At 43.2% G+C, this 24,596-nt stretch overlaps 2 protein-coding genes across 5 annotated transcripts in view; one reads left to right on the plus strand and one right to left on the minus strand.

The window, feature by feature from the left end:
• Positions 1 to 3,551: 3,551 nt before the first annotated feature.
• Positions 3,552 to 6,106, minus strand: adm (adrenomedullin). Of its 3 annotated transcripts, none has more exons than XM_033038956.1 (4): positions 5,971 to 6,106; positions 5,433 to 5,544; positions 5,164 to 5,304; positions 3,552 to 4,499 (listed from the first exon to the last, which is right to left on the minus strand). In XM_033038956.1, the coding sequence occupies exons 2-4, from the start codon at positions 5,531 to 5,533 to the stop codon at positions 4,229 to 4,231; spliced, it is 513 nt and encodes a 170-aa protein (XP_032894847.1). In that variant the 5' UTR covers positions 5,534 to 5,544; positions 5,971 to 6,106; the 3' UTR covers positions 3,552 to 4,228. The 3 variants fall into 3 exon arrangements, with proteins under 3 accessions (XP_032894847.1, XP_032894848.1, XP_032894849.1); XM_033038957.1 differs by having other exon boundaries at positions 5,433 to 5,542; positions 5,977 to 6,102; XM_033038958.1 differs by lacking the exon at positions 5,971 to 6,106 and adding an exon at positions 5,645 to 5,957 and having other exon boundaries at positions 5,433 to 5,542.
• A 17,353-nt stretch (positions 6,107 to 23,459) lies between these two features.
• The window catches only part of sbf2 (SET binding factor 2), a 349,247-nt gene continuing 348,110 nt past the window's right edge, over positions 23,460 to 24,596 (plus strand). For both annotated transcript variants that reach the window (XM_033038959.1, XM_033038960.1), the window contains exon 1: positions 23,460 to 23,601. In XM_033038959.1, the coding sequence (XP_032894850.1) occupies positions 23,547 to 23,601 (55 nt within the window). In that variant the 5' untranslated portion in view covers positions 23,460 to 23,546. The remainder of the gene's footprint in view (positions 23,602 to 24,596) is intronic.

Consider the following 24,596-nt stretch of genomic DNA (forward strand, 5'->3'; position numbering starts at 1 on the left):
TAAATATTAACTTTCATGCGTTTTCCAGCTTTCGTCACAATTTGTTAAAAGGGGATGTGGGGGATCTCATTGAAACCTGCCGGATAATGAAAGGTGTGGATGTGGAAAGGATGTTTCCAGTAATGAGAGATTCTAGAACCAGAGGGCACAGCCTCAGAATAAAAGGACGTACCTTCAAAATGGAGATGAGGAGGAACTTCTTTAGCCAGAGAATGGTGATTCTGTGAATTCACTGCCACAAACGCCTGTGGAGGTCATTGGGTATTTTTAAGGTGGACATTAATAGGTTCTTGATTAAGAAGGGAGTCATGGGTCACGGGGAGAAGACTGGATTGAGAGAGAAAAATAGATCAGCCATGATTGAATGGCGGAGTAGACTCGATGGGCTGAATGGCCTAATTCTACTCCAATGTCTTATGGTCTTATGAATTTCATCAATTTGTGGAATTTTAGAAAATGTTGTTCTTGTTATATTTTGTAAGTATAAAGAATGATCCTTGGTTTCGGCCCGAAACGTCGCCCATTTCCTTCGCTCCATAGATGCTGCTGCACCCGCTGAGTTTCCCCAGCAATTTTGTGTACCTAAGAATGATCCTTGGTTTGGGTAGTGCAAGGAGACCATTCAAAAATACGGCTGGTCCCTGGCGCAATTACATCAGCAGTTAACTGAAAAGTTGGTGGTTCGAGCTCACCCAAGGTTTTATGTTCAAAGGGCAGCACAAGGGTGCAAGGGCAGCACAATAGCACAGCTGGTGGAGCTGCTGTCTCACAGTGCCAGAGACCCAAGTTTGATCCTATCTGAGAGTGTATCATGTGTGGAATATGTGCGTTCTCCCTGTGACTGCGTGGGTTTCCTTGTGGGGTGCTTCAATTTCCTCCCACTCAAGACCCTGTAAATTGCCCCTAGTATGTCTGGAGTGAATGAAAAAGTGGGATAACATAGAATTAGTGTGTTTAAGAGGGAACTGCAGATGCTGGAAAATCGAAGGTAGACAAAAGTGCTGGAGAAACTCAGCGGGTGCAGCAGCATCTATGGAGCGAAGGAAATAGGCAATGTTTCGGGCCAAAACCCTTCTTCAGACTGATGTAGGATGGGGGACGGGGAGAAGAAAGGAAGAGGAGGAGCCCGAGGGCTGAGGGAGAGCTGAGAAGGGGAGGAGACAGCAAGGGCTACCGGAAATTGGAGGTCAATGTTTATGCTGCTAGGGTGCAAACTGCCCATGCGGAATATGAGGTGTTGCTCCTCCAATTTCCGGTGGTGCTCACTCTGGCCATGGCGGAGGCCCAGGACAGAAATGTCGGATTCGGAATGGGAGGGGGAGTTGAAGTGAAGCCACCGGGAGATCAGGTTGGTTAATGCGGACCGAGCTGAGGTTTTCGGCGAAACGATTGGCAAGCCTACGCTTGGTCTCACCGATGTAGATCAGTTGACATCTAGAGCAGCGGATGCAATAGATGAAGTTGGAGGAGGTGCAGGTGAACCTCTGTCGCACCTGGGACGACTGCTTGGGTCCTGGAATGGAGTCGAGGGGGGAGGTAAAGCGACAAGTTGCGGTTGCAAGGGAAAGTGCCCGGGGTGGTGTGGGTGGGAAGGGAAGAATTGACAAGGGAGTTACGGAGGGAGCGGTCTTTGCGGAAAGCAGACAGGGGAGGAGATGGGAAGATGTAGCGAGTGGTGGGGTCACGTTGGAGGTGGCGAAAATGACGGAGGACTATTTGTTGTATGTGACGGCTAGTGGGATGAAAGGTGAGGACTGAGGGACTCTGCCCTTGTTACGAGTGGGGGGATGGGGAGAGAGAGCAGTGAACTAGTGAACAACGCTCAGCATGGAGTTGGTGGGTTGAAGGGCCTATTTCCATGCTGTATCTTTAAACTAAACCACAAGGATAATTTGAACTAAGAGAATATTATTGCTTCCGCGTTCAGAAATATATTTTCATTTCTCAACCACTGTGATACATTTATACTTCATTTTTGTAAACTCTAGATGGCAGAATAACTCCATCAGTGATCTGTGAATTCTCCACAAGCCATGCCAATCCAGTGCTCAATTTTTTCTACTGGTCTGCACAGAGCTCTCATAGCTCCGTTCCAAATGTTTATACTTGCTGCTCTATTTCTGGATTTTCCAATTTGGAAACAAAACAGAAAATAATTAATTTTAAGTATATTTCAAAAATGGATTTCTGGCATTTTTGGGGGTGGGGGTGATTTAATTGCCCTTGCTATGCATATTTAAATACAAATCAACGGGGGGGGGGGGAATAAGTATTAAAAAAAATCCTCAGGTACTTGGCCTGTGCAGATGAAAGGATCGATTGAATTCCGCGACTGTGATCATTGTCAATGCTATACGTCGTACGTATTTCCACCGGCAGGAACGTGGTGGGCCAAAGGGCATATTTCTCTGCTGTAAAATTCTATGATTTTTGTGAAAGATCGCATATCACTGCGGAGCTAAATATCAAATAATGTGCTACAGCAGTATAGTTTATTTATTCTTTCTCTCGCTTGTTGTTCCCGCGTCTTGTCTCAGGCGGCGCTGCAAGATTTAAAAATATATCAGACTTGACCACATTCTTGGTTTCTGATCTATGGTTTCCTCCCAACGCCGATCGTCAAAAAATAAAAGCATCCAATCTCAAAGGACCGTTCCCTCTTTTTAAACCCTAATCATTAACCGCGATTTGTAAGATTAACCGTAAGATTAATAACAATGTGGTTGACCTTTAGTGAGTCGGATGAACTGGATCGTGCCAGAAGGAACTTGGGTTGCGTTTCGTTTTGTGAAGGAGATGGAGGGAATTCCCTGCAGGTGAGATGCTACCGCTCGGACCCCCACAGCCGAAAACCCAATACATTCGCTGAATGATGGACACAAAATGCTGCAGTAACTCAGCGGGACAGGCAACATCACTGGAAAGAAGGAATGGGTGACGTTTCGGGTCGAGACCCTTCTTCAGAGTGAAGAATACTCCGGCATTCTGTGTCTAACTTCGGTTTAAACCAGCATCTGCAGTTCCTTGATGCGCTTGGACGAGACCAGGGTCACAAACCGCCTACAAAACTATTCCAAGCAGGAAAACTGCTTGCTGAGACGTCCTTTGTATCTTTTCTTAAGAAACTTATAGAAACTTATAGAAACTTACAAAATTCTTAAGGGGTTGGACAGGCTAGATGCAGGAAGATTGCTCCCGATGTTGGGGAAGTCCAGGACAAGGGGTCACAGCTTAAGGATAAGGGGGAAATCCTTTAAAACCGAGATGAGAAGAACTTTTTTCACACAGAGAGTGGTGAATCTCTGGAACTCCCTGCCACAGAGGGTAGTCGAGGCCAGTTCATTGGCTATATTTAAGAGGGAGTTAGATGTGGCCCTGGTGGCTAAGGGGATCAGAGGGTATGGAGAGAAGGCAGGTATGGGATACTGAGTTGGATGATCAGCCATGATCATATTGAATGGCGGTGCAGGCTCGAAGGGCCGAATGGCCTACTCCTGCACCTAATTTCTATGTCTATGTTTCTAAGAATGGACACAATAACCACAGACATCTTCATTAAGACAGATATTTATTGTTTTCCATAATTATGATAAAAATAAATTGTACAACATATACAATGTCTGGACGTACACGAGAAATCATGTAATTAGTGACCATTTCCATCTGCAAGGTAATGGACAGACGATTCTAAGATTGTTGATACTGTAATGCCCTTATACATTGTTATCACGTATAAAAATAATTATATTTCCAGATGTACATGTATAGGAAATTAAAAAATGTTACATTTAAATAGTTTAAACAATTTTATATACAATGCATTTCATACATTAAAACATCAATTGCACTTTCTGTAATAGAAGGTGCTTTCAAGTATGATGCAATCATTTTTTCTACGAGCAGGATTTTAGACTCCCTGTAATCCAAATAGAAAAAAAACAACAGTTTAAATGCAGTCTGCAGATTATGGGCTGGAATTTGACGCTATGAAGGGTGTGAACCTTTGATTCCCACACGTATGCTGAGAGGTGGCGCTCTTTTCTTCCATTCAATTCGCTCTGAAATTTCGCCAAACAAAAATATGGCAAATTTGGCAGCTTATAAAGTTATGAAGTCAAGTCTGAATTTGCCATCGGAACTCCTATGTCCAAGTGAAGTCATTGATTCTAGCCGATGGTTCTGCAGTTGTAGTCCTGCATGTTTGTGTGTCCTGTCAGAGGACACCCCATTATGTCCTTGCCAGTGAGTCTTGTTCTCGAGGCAGCGTCAGCGCTATTTTGGATCGCACGGACCGCCGTTTCCTGCCATAGCTATTGGGGCTCCACGTGCTCCACCGAGCCATGCCGTCCTTCTCCGGGTTGTTGAGGAGTTGGTTTAAGCGGTGGCTTAGTTTCTGGACCTGGCATGTCCCCAGTTGGCAGCTGGGTCGGTTCAGCTGGAATTGTGGAAAACGTGACAACCCGTGCCGGTTGCGCTTCATACGGATATGCACATCTGAACTGATAAGGAAAGGAAAAAACATGCACGATAAGAGCAAAATCTGGGAAGCTGGTTTAGACACCGCGCTGAAAACACTACAGAATCTCTAAAATTAACATATTTGGACTTGATTCGGCGGCTAGCGCGATAAAAGTTGCACGTTTTTATCCGATAGCCTTACAACCGTTTGCGCTTGAACATAACATGGAATAGTAATTAAGAACACGCTGTTATAAATCGTGAAAGTAAAGATGCAGAAATTGGGCAGAGTTTATCTAAATCTATGCTCAAAATTCACAGCTAGTATTTTAGGAGGCTGCTCGGCTTTGGTCGGAGGCGCTCTACAATAATACAAATACCTATTAGAGAATCCCGAACCATAGGCTTGCATTAACATAGCTCTGTAGTCCCGGCACTTTAACTCAAATCCTCCCCGTTAAGAAATGAAAACGCAAATAGCGCCTGATTAGATTGTATTTCTCCCTATATCTCGGACTGATACACTCTTCTTACTCGTCCTTAATGATCATTGGATGGTATGGATCAATTTTAGCGAGATTCTAATCCAAAAGGCATTTGACTATAGTACACAGTATACTGAGGTCACTCCTGTTAACTTCCATAGATAAAACATTCCAGTGTTACATATTTCAGCCTCGCGGCTTCAAGTATTTGCTTAATTACCCGGACAGGACGTTTAAGTTTAGGTTTTCCTTCACGTCTTCCGACCTCACAAACTGTTGGTTACTCGCTGCCACCACTTGGGTCTTCAGGCTCGAAGTGTTCAAGTCTCTCTTCGCTCGGCTTAAAGTCCAGGCGTTCAACCTGCGAATAGAAAGCCATACGCTTGATAAATGAAACTCACACTCACACAAACAGTTTCAAATCTCACTTGGCGTGGCGATCGTATGATTCAAAAATGCGGGCGGAAGGCACTGTGTTGTTATACTTGCCTTTTTTTAAATTCCGATGCTAGGTCCAATTTGGCATCAGCGTTGAATAAGACTGAACAGACGAAGCAGCAGTGCAGAAGAGCGACATGTAGCAACCTCATGGTGAAACCCTGCCAGACAAAACAAAAGGCACGCCGGCGTTAGGCATTATTCTCTGACAAGCTCTGTTTGTTTTGAAATGGTGGGCGTGAGACTGACAGGCATTTCTCTACCTCTGGCTGCGTGTCAGCAACGCCGCAACGGTTATGTTTTCCCAAACATGCGAGATGAAAAATCTCCGTTCAGGAGAAACCGCCGTTCTAAATGTAGTAATTGTCTTTTCGGGGAATGTTTCTAAGGTAATGGACATCACAAAGATCGCTTTCTGATCTACTGAACGTGAAACATAAACCACGGCGAGTGCAACCTGCTGGGTGCCGGTTGAGTTATCCTGCGCCTCGTTTAATTTCAGAAACTTCACAAAATACTTGCAATATTTGCATCTACCGTCGCAGACTTAGTGAAATATACGATGCTTCGCTGACGTGTGCCAATTTACACATACCTAGATACCCAAAAAATCTTCAATTCTGGAGCTGTGTGCTGTATCCTTATAAAGCCCTTTGCGGAGAGATTGAGACGAAACAGTTATTCTCGGTTCGCATTGACCAACTCAGAGCTCGGAGTCTCTCTTTATAGAATGGTGATGGGGCGGAGACTCAATTGATGGACAGCTCCTAGACAAGACGTGATAACACTTGCACATCCTACAGAGCGAATACAGTCATTTGATGGGTATGATAATTGTGCCAATATGGTTTCAGTCCAAAGATCTCCCAAATATGGATATTTGTTCCACAAAAAATATATAAGTTAACCCATATACAGTTCAGGTTAGGCATCGCAAAAACTTCGTTTCTCTCATATCTAGAATGATGCAGTTTATGGCGCGCGTACATCAGGAAAATGTATTTCTTAAACGATCTACATCGCTTTTAATATTCTATATGGGATTGCTATTTTAAATTTGAAGTAGGTACGGTTGCTTCAGGATGTAAAGATCGCAAGATAATTTCAGGCAGAACTATGTAAAATATTAATTAAGATGACGATTACAGAGTGTTTAGCACATTTTATTCTGTATAGGAAGCGAATTAATTCTACTAATTGATTACATTGTATAAATACCGAAGAGGTGAACTGGCCGAATGTGTAATAGCTTGTCTACTTCCTCACAGACTCCACATGACCATTTGTAATGCTGAGACAATGCCTCTGGTATCTCGAGCGAGCATCCATTACTCAACCATTGGAATGCATTGGGGATAATTGTCACGTACATCCTCCATAGTTTTGAACTGGGCAACGTGATAAACATGATCCTGACAATTTCAAGGACGTTTTGTTTGGGAGCAGCAGAAACGCCACAATTCTTTTTTTGGATGTTGTGTTATTCTAATCGTTTCGACTATTTTGTTACCATATTTGAGAAGAAACCCTTTTCGAAATAAATGTAAACTTTAGTTTTAAACTGCTATCAATAACAATTATGTTTAAGAAAGAACTGCAGATGCTGGAAAAATCGAAGGTAGACAAAAATACTGGAGAAACTCAGCGGGTGAGGTAGCATCTATGCAAGCAGCATCTATTCTCCATAGATGCTGCCTCACCCGCTGAGTTTCTCCAGCATTTTTGTCGACCTTCAATAACAATTATAGTCGCCCGCTACTTATCTGTGGCTATGAACTGATTTCTCTTCGGCTGACAGCTTCGAATAGATTGGCCTCAGAGACATAAGCAGGAACAACTTATTTTTGATCAAACGTTTCATAGACTCAAGACTATAGTTTGCACTTGCAAATTATTTGCTCTAATAAATAAGGATCGTCATCTCACGAGAGTTTATCTTTGTGGGTGTTACTAGTATGAGGATTTATCTTCCAACTATATATTCAGTTCCACTCAAAAAAATCAAATTCCTGGTAGACAGAAATGCTGGAGAAACTCAGCGGGTGAGGCAGCATCTCCTTCGCTCCATGGATGCTGCCTCACCCGCTGAGTTTCTCCAGCATTCTTGTCTACCTTCGATTTTCCAGCATCTGCAGTTCCTTCTTAAACTCTTAATCAAATTCATGGCATAACTACCATCGCTGTTAATTGAACCAAACTGCTGGCAAACTTGATATCAAGTTTGACTTTGAGATAAGCTTCGGACCATGCCACGATAAAATATTTTCTCTATCTATGTAACGTTGTGTAAATCCACCTCTGCCTCAACGTATCGAATACTGGAACTCTCATAGGTGCTTCTATAATGTCTGGGCCTCATTCTGCACATTCATATCTGATTCACCATCCATAAATTTGAAGAGTTCAAAACTCTACTTTACTAGTCCTAACGTGCACGAAGTAACATTCACCAATCACCCAATGATGACTTGCGTTAGAGATCCATTAAGCAAAGTTCTGGTTTCAAAATTTCATTCTTGTTTTGATATTTTCTTTTAATATCCCTCCTTGATTGTGTAATCTTAAGATATCTGCAAACCTTGGTCCCTCTGATAACCTGGCTGAGGGTGACGAATCTCTGGCATTGAATTCCCCGGAGACTAGATGATTGGGGGTATGAAAAGAGAAAGCAGACACGTTTTTGAAAGACCGGGGTTTGCATGGAACTGGCAGAGAAGGGGTGGAGCTGGTACAGATCACCTATGACTGGCACCGAATGAACTGGAAGGCATGGGGGTGGGGGGAACTTTATGTTCTTTTATTATGTCTCTATGCCCATCCTCCAGTTGTCTTCAGGGGTTAAGACGTTTAGCTATGGAATGGTCTCTCTGTCTCCACCTTTCAATCTATACGATACTCATTGCAATCTCCCCCTTCGAGCAAGTCATTTAGCCTGATACGCGGGGCCACTGTCGGGTTGTTTATTAATAATAACCTTCTTGAGGTGTTTCACTATACTACTGTCACTATATAAATGAGGGTTGCAATTGCAATATCAACGGCAATTTGAGTTGGCATTAGGCTCTAATTTCAAATTAACTTTAACAACTATATCAGTCGAGCACGCTAGAGTTTAATGATAATTATGCCAATGGAAAAAATAAAATGCCAGATAACTAACTATGTACATTATTTTATCGCATACTTCATGTGGCGCGACTCTCACTGTGAAAAGGAATAAACCCATCTGAAAACATCATCTTTTAAAGAGTTGTGCAATGCTAGTTTACAACCATTAAATCCGGCGAAATGCGTCAACATCAGTTGCCAAATAACATGAATTAGTAATGTTTCAGAAATGCACTATTGTAGTATGTATCATCATTGCAGTATGTATACTACAGTGTTTATTCAATATTTAGTTTAGTTTAATTTAATTTAGCGATACGGCGTAAAAGCAGGCCATTCGGCCCTCCGAGTCCACACCGAATATTCTCTGAATCAACGAGAAATGATGAGGGTTGCAGATGCCCAGGGGATTCCGATCAATTCAGCACAAAGAATGTCCGAAACTGGCTTCAGTGACCATCATGTCCAGAATTTTTTTTAAACTGTTTAAAATTTGTTGACGTTATTTACTTCGCCAAAATAAACAAAACTTTTACAGAGAGGGTAAATCGGAAATTCTAAACGTTCAGTGGGTGGAAGTATAACAATATTTTACCAGCATTTATTTTAAATTGCAGGAACACGCTAAAAGAGGAGCAATGGGACTGATGGGATGCGTCCCTGGGAGCCGGCATGGACCCGATGAGTTCAATATCGACTTCCCCTGGCATCAAAAGTACATGGAAGTTCTACAAATATTCAGATAAAAATACATGTTGAAAAATCACGTAATTAATATAACGACTTGAATTTCCGATACCTTTCGTCCGTCACTTTACTGATATTCCGTTATCTGGTGGAAAACTATGTTTAATCGATCCAATAACACCTGTTCATTCTTATATTACATTAGCATTTATCATTGCGCTAGGTTTTTAACAGACCGTGTTTCAACTGCTGCATTTCTCTGCCTCCAGCCCCACCTCTTCGAAACGTTTAGTTCTCCACCAATTCATGTAAGTTACTTGCGACAATACAGGCGAATGGTTTGCTCCTCCCTTAACTGTTGACGCTCTTGATAGCTTTCTCTTCAACATTGGCCTCTTTGTCACTCGTGATCAACAGTTCGGTTCATGAACGATTTTCCGTTTTTTCCTGCTTTGTCTCCTTTCAGACCTTCAATTTAATGTGCTGCAACATTTGGCCAGTTTTGGGGTTGGGACTTTATAAAATGCCTTCTAAGAGACCATGTATATAAGAACCATAGATGTTCTCCTGGCCACTACTTTAGATACCTCTTTCAAAGTTCAGTTGGATATGTCAGACATGATCTATCCTTCACAAATTTGTGCTTGATTATGGATTCCAGTATTCACTAATTAATTATTATTTTAGCCATTCACATATTTTCCTACTTTAGTATATAATCTGTTTATCATAGGTGTCAGCCTAGTCCAAACGGAAATTGCTACTGAAAATTTCAATTTCAAAATTGTCATTGAACCTCTTCATACAACCTCTTGTTCATGAACCTCTTCATGAACCTGGTCATCCAAAATTCCCTTGGCTCCGCGATAGGAACGGGGGAGGGGTAAAGGGGGTTGTGGGTGTGTGGGGGGGAGGAGGTGTGTGGGGGGACGAGGGGGGGAGGGGGGAAGGGGGGGTGTGGGGGGTTGTGTGGGGGGGAGGGACTCTACTCAGCGGCCACTGGCCGCGGCACCACACAGCACCTCCCGGCTCCACTCAGCTGCTTGCCCGACTCCACTCACCGGCTTCCCCGACTCCACACAGCGGCTTCCCCCGACACCACACAGTGGCTTCCCCCAACTCCACACAACTTGTGGACTCAGCTCCACCTCCGGGGTTTTATTCTCCTCGCCCGGAAGGGACGTTACCTTCCCGGTGACTGACAGGCGAGAAGATCAATCTGCTAATCTCATGATTTTTAAAAGCTTTTATAACTTTTGTAATATTCCACCGATCGGAACAAAGTTTGGTGCGCTTGGAGCAGATGAGAACGGTGAGTAAGGTGGCGAAAAAATCCGAGCGATATAGGGTACCGTTTTTGCACAAATATTTTTTATAAGCAAACCGGAAGTGGTCAAGATGAGAGTTTTAGTAATAGGATAGATAAGAATGAAGTGATGCACTTGCAGAAGACTAATAAGGTCAGGACAAACAATGAATGTTAAGGCCTTTGGGAATTTGTAGAACAAAAGGACCTTGATGTACGTATGTCAGAGAATCCCTGTAGGTGGCAGCACAGGTAGATGAAGGCATTTAGGATATTGGACTTCATTCGTCAAAGCATAGAATATAAGAGCAGTTACATCATGGTACAACTTTATAAAACATAAGATAGGTCAGAGCTTGAATAGTGTGTCCAATTGTGATGCCACACCATAGGAAGGAAGTGATTGCTCTGGAGGAGATGTAAAGGAGATTCACATGGATGGCGCTGGCCGGAGCATTTCAGTTGTGAGGATAGACTGGTTGATCTGGATTTGTTTTCCTAGAGCAGAGGAGGCTGAAGGGCACCTAGGAGAGGTATAGACAACCATGAAGGGCAGAAATAGGGTAGATAGAAGGAAACTTGTACGAAGAGTGAGGGTATCTAAAATCAGAAGACAAAGGTTTAAGAAAGGAGTACTATTTTAAGAAAGAACTTTCAAATATGGAACGCTGCCTGAGTGGGTAGTGGGTGCAGATATCCTCACAATATTTGGATGTATAAAGAAGCAAATTATTTCACCTTGTCTGAAATACTAGAACTAGAAGACACTGACCAAGCTTGAAGTTGAATAAAATTAGAAATAATCTGTAGAAACCAGATCCCAGTGTTTGAGTGGCTAAGTACTGCAATAGGTTCCATGGAACCATGGGAGCAACATTGATTCACTCAAATGCAACCTAAATTGGACTTCTTCACAAGTGGTCGCTGGTTCCAAAAGGCCATGGTCACTTCAGCCACTTGCCCTTTCACCAATTTTCTAAGAGTAGATTAACTTTTGCCCTCTTCCATGTAGGGCCCTCTACATATTGCTTAAGGAAACTTATCTGAACACATTTGACAAATTTCACCGCATCTAAGGCCTTCGGATTGTGACAGGTTGAAGCTATCATCTGTAATTAGGTTAATGCTATGAAATAGTTGGTTCAATCTTCAGCATCTCATATTTACCAGTTTGTTGTAAGATCCATAATTACACCTTGAAGAAGTACATCTCTAAGAAATTCAAAGAACAAATTCCAAGGTATCAAGCTATCAATGTTACATACATTGATGCAGCAGGAATGAAACCAATATATCTCCTACCTTTTGCGATTTCTCATTCATTGAAGCTGCAATTATATTTCATAACAACAAGGGCCAATAGAGACCGTGCTGGCTCCTAAAACAATTTAATTCCCCCACCTATTTCACTATGATTGATTTACACAGACATGCCTATTAAGATCCCTCCGATTCTCGCACAGCTAACTAACCCAGGGACAATTTTCAGTAGCCTAATAACCATATGTACCATTCAACTTTCCAAAACCAAGACATCTTCAACTACCATTAATTTCTATTCATAGTTAGACTCGCGTTACATTCTAATCAATAACATAATGGCCAGATCTGGTGATCCTGCGCCACTTGTTCAGATGCAGATGGTCTATATTGTGGGGATTTGGGTGAGAACTAAACTGGATTCAAGAAGGAATTCTCCAACTTAAAGTGCTAGGAAGTCTTTGAAAACTGCACATGTATTGGACATGCTGTTATATAATTGGCAAAAATTGCTGGTTCCATTTGAAATTGCCTGGGAAAAAATTAACATATATCACAAAGCTCAAGCGGAGTTATATTTATATATTGGATCACTTGTGTAAGATGTGATTACTTTCTCTTTATCAAAAATTCTTGCCCTTTTGTTTTGGTGCAAAATGAAGAAAATGTGCTGTTGGTTGCTGCAAGATTGCATTATTAATTGCTGGTAGCTTGGTATCTTCATGCCGACTCATGTTGGGGACCTGTAATATAATAAACAAAGCAATTCCATCATAACTCACAGCGCATCTCACATTTTTGCAGAAATTCTTAATTCTCAACTCATTCTTGACATGTACAGCATGTGCTTTCAACACCCTTGCCTAGGAGAATACATTTTGGATGGGGCGATTCCGAAATTTATGGATAGACTCTTGGAGATTGGCACGTGACCCATCAATTTACTTACAGCGCGTTCATTGCTGCTGGTTTTAGCCATGCCTTTAGTATTCCATTCCTTGAATTCTACTAAACTAAAATTGCATGTTGCAATTATAAAGATCTGGGATTATGCTTCAGTGAGGCACTGGAAACTATAATGCAGAATTAATTTTGTCATGGTTTAAGATACCATTATATGTTTTCTAATAATTCATGATTGTGGTTATTAATAATTCAGAATGCTTTATTTACAACAGGATGTGGACATGCTTGACAAGCCCAGCGATTATTGCCCAAACTGAATCGCAGTTGAGGTGGAATATTATAGTTCGCTGGAACTCTCATTGTAATGTTCGGTATACATTTCCAGGAATTAAATCTGATATTGGTGGAGAAACTGTGATATGTTTCCAAGTCAAGATAATCTGCCATTTCGAGGCAAACCTGCAGGTAGTGGTCTTCTCATATGCTTGTTGGCTTTTATCTCTTAATGTCAGAAATCACAGATTTGGGAGCACTGGTGTCGTTGCAAGTAATGCATATTGTAGGTGGCACAGGCTGCAGCTACTATGCATTAATGATTGAGAGCCTAAAACCTGTGGTGGTGGATCATGTATCATCAAATGGATTGCTTCGTGCTAGATAGTGTTGAGTTTTTTGAGTGTTGCTGAAGCTGCACTCAAGCAATTGAAAATTATTCAATTATACTCAATTATATTCAATTAATATTGGAGAACGGCACTGGCACAGCTGTTAGAGTTACTGCCTCACAATGCTAGCGACCTGGGTTCAATCCTGACCTCGGGTGCTGTCCGTGTGGAGCTTGCACGTTCTCCCTGTGACTGCTTGGGCTTGGAACATAGAACAACACAGCACAAGACTACAATGTTTGTGCCAAACATGATGTCCAGTTACACTGATCCCATCTGCCTGTACATGATCCATAACCCTCTGTTTCTTGCACTTCCATGTACATCTGTAAAAGCCTCTTAAACACCACTATCGTATCTGCCTTCACCACCACCCCTAGCAGTGCATTCCAGGCCTCTACTACACGCTATGTAAGAAAACTTGCCCCGCACATCTCCATTCAAGTTTTCCCACTCTTACCTCATAGCTATGCTCTCTCGTGTTGGACATTTCTATCCTGGGAAAAAGGTTCTGACTGTTTACCTTATCTATGCCTCTCATAATTTTATATAGTTCTATCAAGGCTCCCCTCAACCTCCGACATTCCAAAGAAAAAATAATCCAAGTTGATCCAACCTCTCCCTGTAGCTGAAACCCATTAATCCAGGCAACATTCTGGTAAACCTCCACTGTATCATCCCTAAAGCTTTCACATCTTTCCTGTAATAGGGCACCCAGAACTGCACACACTAATCCAAAGGCGGCCTGACCAAAGTCCTATAAAGCTGCATTATTCAATGCACCTAACAATGAAGGCAAGCATTTCATATGCCTTCTTTACTTGTACGGCCACCCTCTGTGAGCTATGAACTTGGACTCCAAGATCCCTCTGCACATCAATGGATTTAACGGTCTTGCTATTAACTGCAGCACCTCACACTTGCTCGGGTTACTTTCCTCATGGTGCTCTGATTTTCTTCCACTACTTTTTTTCTTACAACTTTCTGGTTGTGCGGTTTATAGGTTAATTAGCCTTTGTAGATTGCCCCAGTGTGTAGGGAGTGGTTGCAAAAATGGGATAATATAGAACTTGTGCAAATGGTCAATCAATGGTCAGGGTGGATTCAGTGGGCCATGCTGTATCTCTAAACTAATAACTAATATAACTAAAACTCTGATCTTGTTATCTTCCGTTTGCGTTGTTTTTCTATTTGCGCAAAAGCAGTACACGATACCGCTACGATTTTTCACCACCTTACTCACCATTCTCCTATGCTGCAAGTGCAACAAGTTTTGTTCCAATCTATTGTATATTTTAAAAGTTATTAAGGTTTAAAAATCTTAAAAAACACACATTTTTCCACCTTGTTTTGTATGCTCGTTATCTCTATCATGGCAAACTCGCTTCACCATATAAGTCCCCTGATCTTTGACTCCGACATCGCTGAATGATGGCACCTCTTTGAGTGCGACTAAACCCACTACATTCGTATTGCTCATCGCAACGATCCGCCAGAGGTGCATGCTTCTGCACTCTCAAATCTTGCGGGCCCTGAAGCAATGAAGCGCGCAGAGCGTTTTAATTACGTGCCTGCTGTCTTAGACTACAACAATCAGATTGCGGTGCCTGCAGAAACCATTGATGACCTTGCGGTTTTACTCACTAATTTCAGACAGCTATGTGACCTGCAAGCCAACTCAATAATTGAACGCACCAGGTTTTTTGCTCGATCCATCAACAGGATGAACCGATTGAAAGTTTTTTGAGTGATTTAAAACACATGGCTGCACACTGCCGCTTTGGAGATTTATGTGACAAACTCATCCGCGATAAACTCATAGGAGGTCTACTCAGTGACAAAGTGCGAGATGAATTGCTCCGGAAAACATAATTGACTTTGAACCAAGCCGAACACGCCTGTAGAATCGCTGAAATAACTGTTTCTCACACAAGGTCTGTAAGTTCTGGGTAACGTTTCCAGTATATTGTTAATGCTACCGATACCTCCTTTCGTAACAGGCATCCACAACCCACCCCTCCCTGGCAGCCAGGGTTGAACGGTGCCCTAACTGTAACAACTCCCATGCTCCAGGTCAGGAATTCTGTGCCACCAACAAAAAAATTTGCCACTACTGTAAAAAATTTAACCACTTCACGAAATGTTGCCGTTCTCGTGTGACTCATTCTTCCTCAAGACAAAATGTGCACCTGTTAAAACAAGAACCTACTGATAATGAGTTCCAAGAGCTGGACGCGCCATCTCCTGCTCTCCTTCCTGCGAGCCAAGATAACAGTTCAGACATTCACTCCCTGCTCCCTTCCACTAACAAGCAACTCGACCCTGAAGTCATCCTTATCGTGAATAACAACATTGCGCTTGCAAAGATTGATACAGGAGCAAAATGCAATGTCCTGTCCTTATCTGAATTAAAAAAGATACGTAATGCTGAACATGTTGAAAGCACTACGGCCACGCTACGGGCCTATGGGGGTGAGGTTCTACATCCACTTGGTTCCACATCCACTGAACTGAACTGCATCGTAGAATCGCAGGCTCACAATCTCAAGTTTTTTATTGTTCGAGGGGAATCTGCAACTCTGCTTGGTATCAATTCATGCCAGGATCTTGGCCTGGTCTCCTTTGGGCATGTTGTCCATCAAATTTCTCACACTGAGGCCTCCACTCAGCAGATTCACAATACAGAGAACTGTTTGACGACAAGCTTGGAAAGCTGCCCATCAAATACAATATCGCCGTTGATCCCAATATCACTCCTGACCCATCTGACTGGGTTTCCACCACGGTGGTTGCAACAAAGATAAACAATGAAGAAATCCAAATCTGCATCAACATAGATAGATACATAGAAAATAGGTGCAGGAGTAGGCCATTCGGCCCTTCGAGCCTGCACTGCCATTCAATATGATCATGGCTGATCATCCAACTCGGTATCCCGTACCTGCCTTCTCTCCATACCCCCTGATCCCTTTAGCCACAAGGGCCACATCTAACTCCCTCTTAAATATAGCCAATGAACTGGCCTCAACTACCCTCTGTGGCAGAGAGTTCCAGAGATTCACCACTCTCTGTGTGAAAAAGTTTCTTCTCATCTCGGTCCTAAAGGATTTCCCCCTTATCCTTAAGCTGTGACCCCTTGTCCTGGACTTCCCCAACATCGGGAACAATCTTCCTGCATCTAGCCTGTCCAACCCCATAAGAATTTTGTACGTTTCTATAAGATCCCCTCTCAATCTCCTAAATTCTAGCGAGTATAAGCCAAGTCTATCCAGTCTTTCTTCATATGAAAGTCCTGACATCCCAGGAATCAGTCTGGTGAACCTTCTCTGCACTCCCTCTATGGCTATAATGTCCTTCCTCAGATTTGGAGACCAAAACTGTACGCAATACTCCAGGTGTGGTCTCACCAAGACCCTGTACAACTGCAGTAGAACCTCCCTGCTCCTATACTCAAATCCTTTTGCTATGATAGCTAACATACCATTCGCTTTCTTCACTGCCTGCTGCACCTGCATGCCTACTTTCAATGACTGGTGTACCATGACACCCAGGTCTCGCTGCATCTCCCCTTTTCCTAATCGGCCACCATTTAGATAATAGTCTGCTTTCCTGTTTTTGCCACCAAAGTGGATAACCTCACATTTATCCACATTATACTGCATCTGCCAAACATTTGCCCACTCACCCAGCCTATCCAAGTCACCTTGCAGTCTCCTAGCATCCTCCTCACAGCTAACACTGCCCCCCAGCTTAGTGTCATCCGCAAACTTGGAGATGTTGCCTTCAATTCCCTCATCCAGATCATTAATATAAATTGTAAATAGCTGGGGTCCCAGCACTGAGCCTTGCGGTACCCCACTAGTCACTGCCTGCCATTGTGAAAAGGACCCGTTTACTCCTACTCTTTGCTTCCTGTTTGCCAGCCAGTTCTCTATCCACATCAATACTGAACCCCCAATACCATGTGCTTTAAGTTTGTATACTAATCTCTTATGTGGGACCTTGTCGAAAGCCTTCTGAAAGTCCAGATACAACACATCCACTGGTTCTCCCCTATCTACTCTACTAGTTACATCCTCGAAAAATTCTATAAGATTCGTCAGACATGATTTACCTTTCGTAAATCCATGCTGACTTTGTCCAATGATTTCACCACTTTCCAAATGTGCTGCTATCCCATCTTTAATAACTGACTCTAGCAGTTTCCCCACTACCGATGTTAGACTAACTGGTCTGTAATTCCCCGTTTTCTCTCTCCCTCCCTTCTTAAAAAGTGGGGTTACGTTTGCTACCCTCCAATCCTCAGGAACTACTCCAGAATCTAAAGAGTTTTGAAAAATTATCACTAATGCATCCACTATTTCTGGAGCTACTTCCTTAAGTACTCTGGGATGCAGCCTATCTGGCCCTGGTGATTTATCGGCCTTTAATCCATTCAATTTACCCAACACCACTTCCCGACTAACCTGGATTTCACTCAGTTCCTCTATCGCCTTTGACCCACGGTCCCCTGCTATTTCCGGCAGATTATTTATGTCTTCCTTAGTGAAGACGTAACCAAAGTAGTTATTCAATTGGTCCGCCATATCCTTGTTCCCCATGATCAACTCACCTGTTTCTGACTGCAAGGGACCTACATTTGTTTTAACTAATCTCTTTCTCTTCACATATCTATAAAAACTTTTGCAGTCAGTTTTTATGTTCCCTGCCAGTTTTCTTTCATAATCTATTTTCCCTTTCCTAATTAAGCCCTTTGTCCTCTTCTGCTGGTCTCTGAATTTCTCCCAGTCCTCTGGTATGCTGCTTTTTCTGGCTAATTTGTACGCATCATCTTTTGCTTTGATACCATCCCTGATTTCCCTTGTTATCCACGGATGCACTACCTTCCCTGATTTATTCTTTTGCCAAACTGGGATGAACAATTTTTGTAGTTCATCCATGCAGTCTTTAAATACCTTCCATTGCATATCCACCGTCAACCCTTTTAGAACTAATTGCCAGTCAATCTTGGCCAATTCACATCTCATACCCTCAAAGTTACCTTTCTTTAAGTTCAGAACCGTTGTTTCTGAATTAACAATGTCACTCTCCATCCTAATGAAAAACTCAACCATATTATGGTCACTCTTGCCCAAGGGGGCACGCACAACAAGACTGCTAACTAACCCTTCCTCATTACTCAATACCCAGTCTAGAATAGCCTGCTCTCTCGTTGGTTCCTCTACATGTTGGTTTAGATAACTATCCCGCATACATTCCAAGAAATCCACTTCCTCAGCACCCCTGCCAATTTGATTCACCCAATCTATATGTAGATTGAAGTCACCCATTATAACTGTTTTGCCTTTGTTGCACGCAACAACCCCAGAGACCTAAACACAGCGATCAAATGCCCACACTACCTGATGCGAATGATAGAGGAAGTTGCTGCTCAGATAGGCAGTGCATCTGTGTTCTCCATTCTGGATGTCAAAAGTTTGTTTTGGCAGATCCTGCTGGACCCTGACTTGCCCAACCTCACCACGTTTGGCACCCCCTTCGGCCGCTACAAATTCCTGAGAATGCCCTTCGGCATTAACTCTGCCAGCGAGGTTTTCCAGCGCGAAAAGGAAAAATTGTTTGCAGGGTATCCATGCGCCATCATGGTCGATGACATTCTCGTTGCCGGACACGACATGGCTGAACATGATGCCAATCTAAAAAAGGTGCTAGACCGTGCTAAAGACATTCAACTCAAGCTCAACCCCCTGAAATTCAAATTTCGGGTCACAGAGGTTAACTTTGTCAGCGATATTTTCACCAGTAATGGTCTCAGACCGGACCCATCCAAGACTGCTGCCATCAACGAGATGCCGGTTCCTACTGACGTTATGAGTTTACAGAGATTCCTTGTAATGGTCAACTACCTGGGGAAATTCATTCCCAACCTCAGCGAGATATCCGCCCACCTGCGGGAACTGACACACAAAGACACTGCCTGGTCATGGTATTCACAGCACCAAAGAGCTTTTGAAATCCTTAAATTGCAGCTGGCCAGCGCTCCTACCCTCGCCTACTTTGCTTTAAAGTAGCCAATGATGCTCACATGTGATGTACACCAGTACGGACTTGGCGCTGCTTGCTTACAAACCTCCACCGATTGCGACCACAGGCCTCTTGCGTACGCCTCCCGCACCCTGACTGAAACTGAACAACGTTACGCCCAAATTGAAAAGGAGTTACTTGCCGTGGTTTTCGCCTGCACAAAATTCAAAGACCTTATTTTTGGAAAATCTGTGACTGTGGAAACAGACCGCCAGCCGTTGGTCACAATCCTAAACAAAACCATCCTCTGGCTTGCCTGCAACGGATGATGATGCAGCTACAGCGTTTCGATTTCACTATAGTCTACAAAAAGGGCAAGGACATGCACATAGCAGACACGCTATCAAGGCCCCCACGCAAAACCAGTGAACAACAGCCCTTTGAACAGGACCAGTTCTCGGTAATGAAGGTATCGTATGTTCCCACTGTATGCCTAAGCAGCCTGGCAGAGCACTTGGCTGCTGACGAGACTCTACAATTGCTCTCTTCAGTCATCCGGCGTGGCGGGAGAGGGATAGAGTGCTGGGGGATGAGGGGAAATGAGCAACACCTGCTCACCCACAGTTGGGGGCTATGGGTGAGTGGTGGAATATTGCGTTGGGGGAACGGGTTGCGTTGGGGGACCAGGCCTCCCATGTGACAGGGACCCAACGGGTCCCACTTAGTTTAGTCTAAACTAAACTCCTGAATTGTATCTTGCAGAGATGAATCATAAGCTACAAGCCCCTGACCTGCTCTTGTAGTCACAGTATTCAAGTGGCTGATCCAGTTTATGGTCAGTGGTGACCTCCAAAGATTTTGATGGTGGGAGATATCAAGAATGAGTGGTTAGTTCGACAGACACTGCTTAACACTTTTACGGCACAAATATTACTTTCCATTGCTCAGTCCATGGCAGAATGTTGCTGGGTCTTGTTGCATGTAGGTATGAACTGAGCCATTTGCTGACAAGTTGCAAATGGAATTAAATATTGTTCAAGAAAGAGCAAACATGTCCACTTCTAAACTAAAAATCATTGATAAAACAGCTGAAGATGGTTAAGCCTGGGATGTTATCCTCGGAGGAACTTATGGATAATATCCAGGAGCTGGGATAAATGGAACAGCTCTCCCAGTTTAGACACTCATCATTAGTTGTTTGTGAGAAGTTATCTACAAGGTCAACAGGGCTAGAAACAAATTTGTCCTGACTGAATTTGGTGAGGTCATGGCTTGGGTGAGGTCATGCCTTTTATTTTTTATCTGTTTCAAAGTAGCTGTTATGATAAAATTCCACAGCAATTTCAAAGAGCATTTGATGTCAACTACATGAGAACTAGATATGTGCCAGACTAGACAAGCATGGGAAATGTCCTCCCCAGAAGGACAATGGTGAGCTTTTAAGGCAATTGAGTGGTTACAATTACTAATGACTAGTTTAATATAGAGGACATATTGACTGGTTGCATCTCGGCTTGGTTCAGCAACTTAAGCACCCAGGAACAAAGGTGATTACCAAAAATGGTGGACAATGCTTGGTCCATCATGGGTACGGACTTCCCTATTGTCAAAGATAAAAGATCCACGCCACCCTGGCCACACTTTCATTTCGCACCTGCCGTCAGAAAGATGGTATAGAAGTCTGAAAACTGTAAACTTCAGGTTCTTCCCATCAACCACCAAGGTCTCGAACATCACAAACACTGACTAAGCTTTGAACTACGAGCTGTCTTGGTTGCATTAAGAACTTTGGGCTTTTTGCAATAATGTTGCTTTTTCTTAATTTATGGGATATTTTTGGTTTGTGACGTTATCTATGAGTACTATGGAGGACAGGCCTATTATGCTGCTGCTAATTTAGAATTCCATTGTTCTGTTGAGTTTCAATTTGTAACATTTTATTACTGTTTCTATTACTGGAGGACAAGCTCCGAATCGTTGTTGACCCACTCACTAAAGCATTTGAAGAAAGGCAATATCTGTGAGACAAAAGCTCCTCTGCCAACATGCCCCCACAACATGGTACTGTTCAACAAACATAAACGTTTATGGCAAGAATCCAGAAAGCATGAATCCCTTCACATAAATCAGGAGCCACATTTCAGTAAAGGCAGACATTGATGATACAATTTACTATTGCATTTAATGCAGCAGCACAGCCTCTGACCGATGGGAAGATAATGCCAGTTTGAAGGTCAAGACCTAACTTGCAGAAAATGACTGGTTTACTTGGCAGCAATAATCCTTGTTATCCTATATGTGTCTGCGACCTGGACTGCCTACAGTAGATATCACACGGCATTGGAAGAATATCACTGACGCTCACTCCCTTTTGTCCTTGAATTGTTGAGCTGAGTTGCAGGTGGTTCTCCAGTACCCTGTGAGATGGAGTCTTATTACAAAATTCATTCTCTCAGGTTAATCAGCCAAAATCGCGGTCGAGCCTGAAATGCAAATATTCTTTGTTGTTGGAGTCGGTGTCCCATATCAAGTCACCTGTTCCTTTTAAGGTAGAGTGGTTGGTTGGGTTGAGCTGCAAGTCTTGGTTTTCATTCCTTGGATTTGCAACCTGTGAGTTTGGTAAAAAGCATATCTACACCTCTGAGGGGACAGGTAGAACCTCAGCAGGTAGTGACATTTGGTGCCCAGGTGCCTTGGCTCTATGCAGCCACACACGAAGGTGACCATCAGGGTGAGGGCGACATTGGGCACTCTTTTACTCCCGTTGTCTGCTGACGTGTGCATTGTGGCCCGTCGCACCCGGTCCATCCTCAACCTCCAGATGAACTGGAAGACGGCCCAGGTGATCCCTGTGGCGTAGGAGGGAGGGACAGGCCACACTTGCGTCAAGTACAGCAGCCCCGAGAGTACCTCACATCCGATGACCAAAGTTTTTCCCGTTATAGAGAGGGTGCTGCTTCCACAGCCCCAGTTTCTTCCCCACCTTGGCTATCTGCTCCAGCCAATTCTTGTTACACGCCTCCGTCCCCCTGAACCAGCTCCCCAACACCCTCAAGAAGTCAGGGTTGATGGTGAAGGGGACAGAAGATTGGTCGGGCCAGTTGCCAAAGAGCATGGCCTCGCTCTTCCTGCGGTTCAACCTGGCTCCCGTGGCCAACTCAAATCAATCTGCTGACCGACCCCGGATCCAAGCAGAAGACCTGGCGCAGATGCCACGAAATGTGTCAGTCAGCTGGACATTGTCGCTCGTGGAAATGTTCTTCCAGACCAACACCTTTGACCACAAGTCCATCGGGCAGTGGTCAGCACGGAACATCCTGCAGGCACTGCAGGGAAATGACTCCATTGATCCTGTGGCGTGGTTCCCAGAGCAGACTGCCCAGCTTGCCTGGCGTAATGCCTCATCGCCAGAGCTCACCAACAAGCACCAAGACCTGGCTTGGCTGGCTGTGAGGGGAGCCCTCCCAGTCAGATCCTTCCTGCACCGTCGGAACCTCACTACTAGCGCACGCTGCCCTCGGGACGGCTGCTATGGAGAGGAGACGGTGGGAGAATGTCAGATGATTTTTTTGCACGGTTTCTGTATTGTATATATTTATTACTTGAATAAAGTCTATTTTGAAATTTAAAAAATCTACACTTTGAGTGGCAGCTGTCCCGTTCCCATTGAGTTGATTCGATTGCTGTAAACGGCAATATATTTTCTTTTTCATTTCCTCCGGGGATGTTGTTTAACAATCACAGCAAAACACGTATAAGAGCGATCATCACCTCAGCGCTGCTTCTGTAAGAGCGTGGAAATTTAAAAAAAAAAAGGTTTCGTGTAGGAAGGAACTGCAGATGCTGGTTTACACCGAAGATAGACACACAATGCTGGAGTAACTCAGCAGGACAGGCACCATCTCTGGAGGGAAGGAACAGGTGACGTTTCGGGTCGAGACCCTTCTTCAAGAATTCCTTGAAATAAAAAAGGTTGCTGCCTTTCTAGGCTGGAGCGTGCAGCCTGATGTCCCTGTCAGCGGGAAGTGATTTGCAAAGCCCAGCGCGCTCCAGCTCCAGCTGCCGCCGGTGCCCGGACTCGAATCCAGGCTCGCCCAATCACCCCCGTCGGCGCACGCGTACTGCGCTGACTGGATTAAAACATGGCTGAGGTTTGCCATGGAGGAAAATGTTGAGCTTCTCTGCCTGGAGTCCTGAGATCCACGAGGAATGACGAGATTGGCTGATTACTTCGTGGTGGTCGGCTACGACTCCGAAAAGACGGGTGAGCAAAGAATAAAATGGTCAAAAAACCGACTAACCACGCGTGGTCGTTCCGTTTTGTCGGCGAGAATCCTTAGGCCGTGAGTGGTTGCCGAGCAGCTGAGTTGATCAGTGGGCAGAGGCTGTGCACTGAACTTCTTTGTTATTAAATTACAAATGCTCAACACAAACTTTCACTAAGGCCTTTTTTGTATGTTTGATGTGATGTTTGTTTTTATTTTGTTGTTGATAATTGAATCATTCGCAACAGTGAAAGAAACCTGCTGTCCAGTTCTGAGTGACTAATTATTGATGTGCAGAGTGGCTTTGAAAAAAACAAGCATATTTATGTTTTGTAAATACGTCAGAGCATTGAGTTGTGTTTTTCCCCCACAACATTTTAACAATGCCACTATAAAGTTACTGATTGTGGTGGTACAATTTATTTTATCTTGTAAAATAAATAACATGGTAAGTAGTAATCCAGTTAAAAACAGCCAGAATCGTTTCGCTTATATTTTTCTGTTCAAGGGATACAATTGAAACTGTCTTATATTGGGATTCTTCTAAACTTCCCCTCTGGACAGATTAGAGACTCTGGGTATTTCATTGACATTTAATTACACGACCAGCTGTTGAGATTCCACACTGACACAAATTGATGTGAACATAACAAGTAAGGTGATAAATACTGTAATAACTATTGTATTTTTGCAATCTCATAAAATTGTTCAAATATATCTCTAAATTATGGAGGTGTTTTTGGGTAGATGCTGTCCATCTAAAGTTTGAATGATGGTTTGAGAAAATGACAAATTCTGTAGTTTTCAGTATTTGAAATCAAAGGGTAGGTTAATTCTTCAACTAAGATTTATATATTCATTAATAATTTCATTTAGTGAATCATGAAATAATAGAAAACTGCTTTTGTCAGGAATTTTAAAATATTCTATTTTCCCATTGGGATTGCTTAATATTTTTGAAGGAGAATTGTAGTCTTTTAAAAAATGTATTTAA

Source organism: Amblyraja radiata, chromosome 20 (assembly GCF_010909765.2).
Source record: "Amblyraja radiata isolate CabotCenter1 chromosome 20, sAmbRad1.1.pri, whole genome shotgun sequence".
Classification (NCBI taxonomy): Eukaryota; Metazoa; Chordata; class Chondrichthyes; order Rajiformes; family Rajidae; genus Amblyraja; species Amblyraja radiata.

What these genes read in the sequence shown, in the direction of transcription:
- adm (XM_033038956.1), bottom strand. Translation starts at nt 5,533, where the DNA reads ATGAGGTTGCTACATGTCGCTCTTCTGCACTGCTGCTTCGTCTGTTCA. An exon ending in GCATCGGAATTTAAAAAAAG is followed by an intron (nt 5,305 to 5,432) that starts GCAAGTATAACA and finishes TTCTATTCGCAG; the next exon opens with GTTGAACGCCTGGACTTTAA. An exon ending in AACTTAAACGTCCTGTCCGG is followed by an intron (nt 4,500 to 5,163) that starts GTAATTAAGCAA and finishes TTTCCTTATCAG; the next exon opens with TTCAGATGTGCATATCCGTA.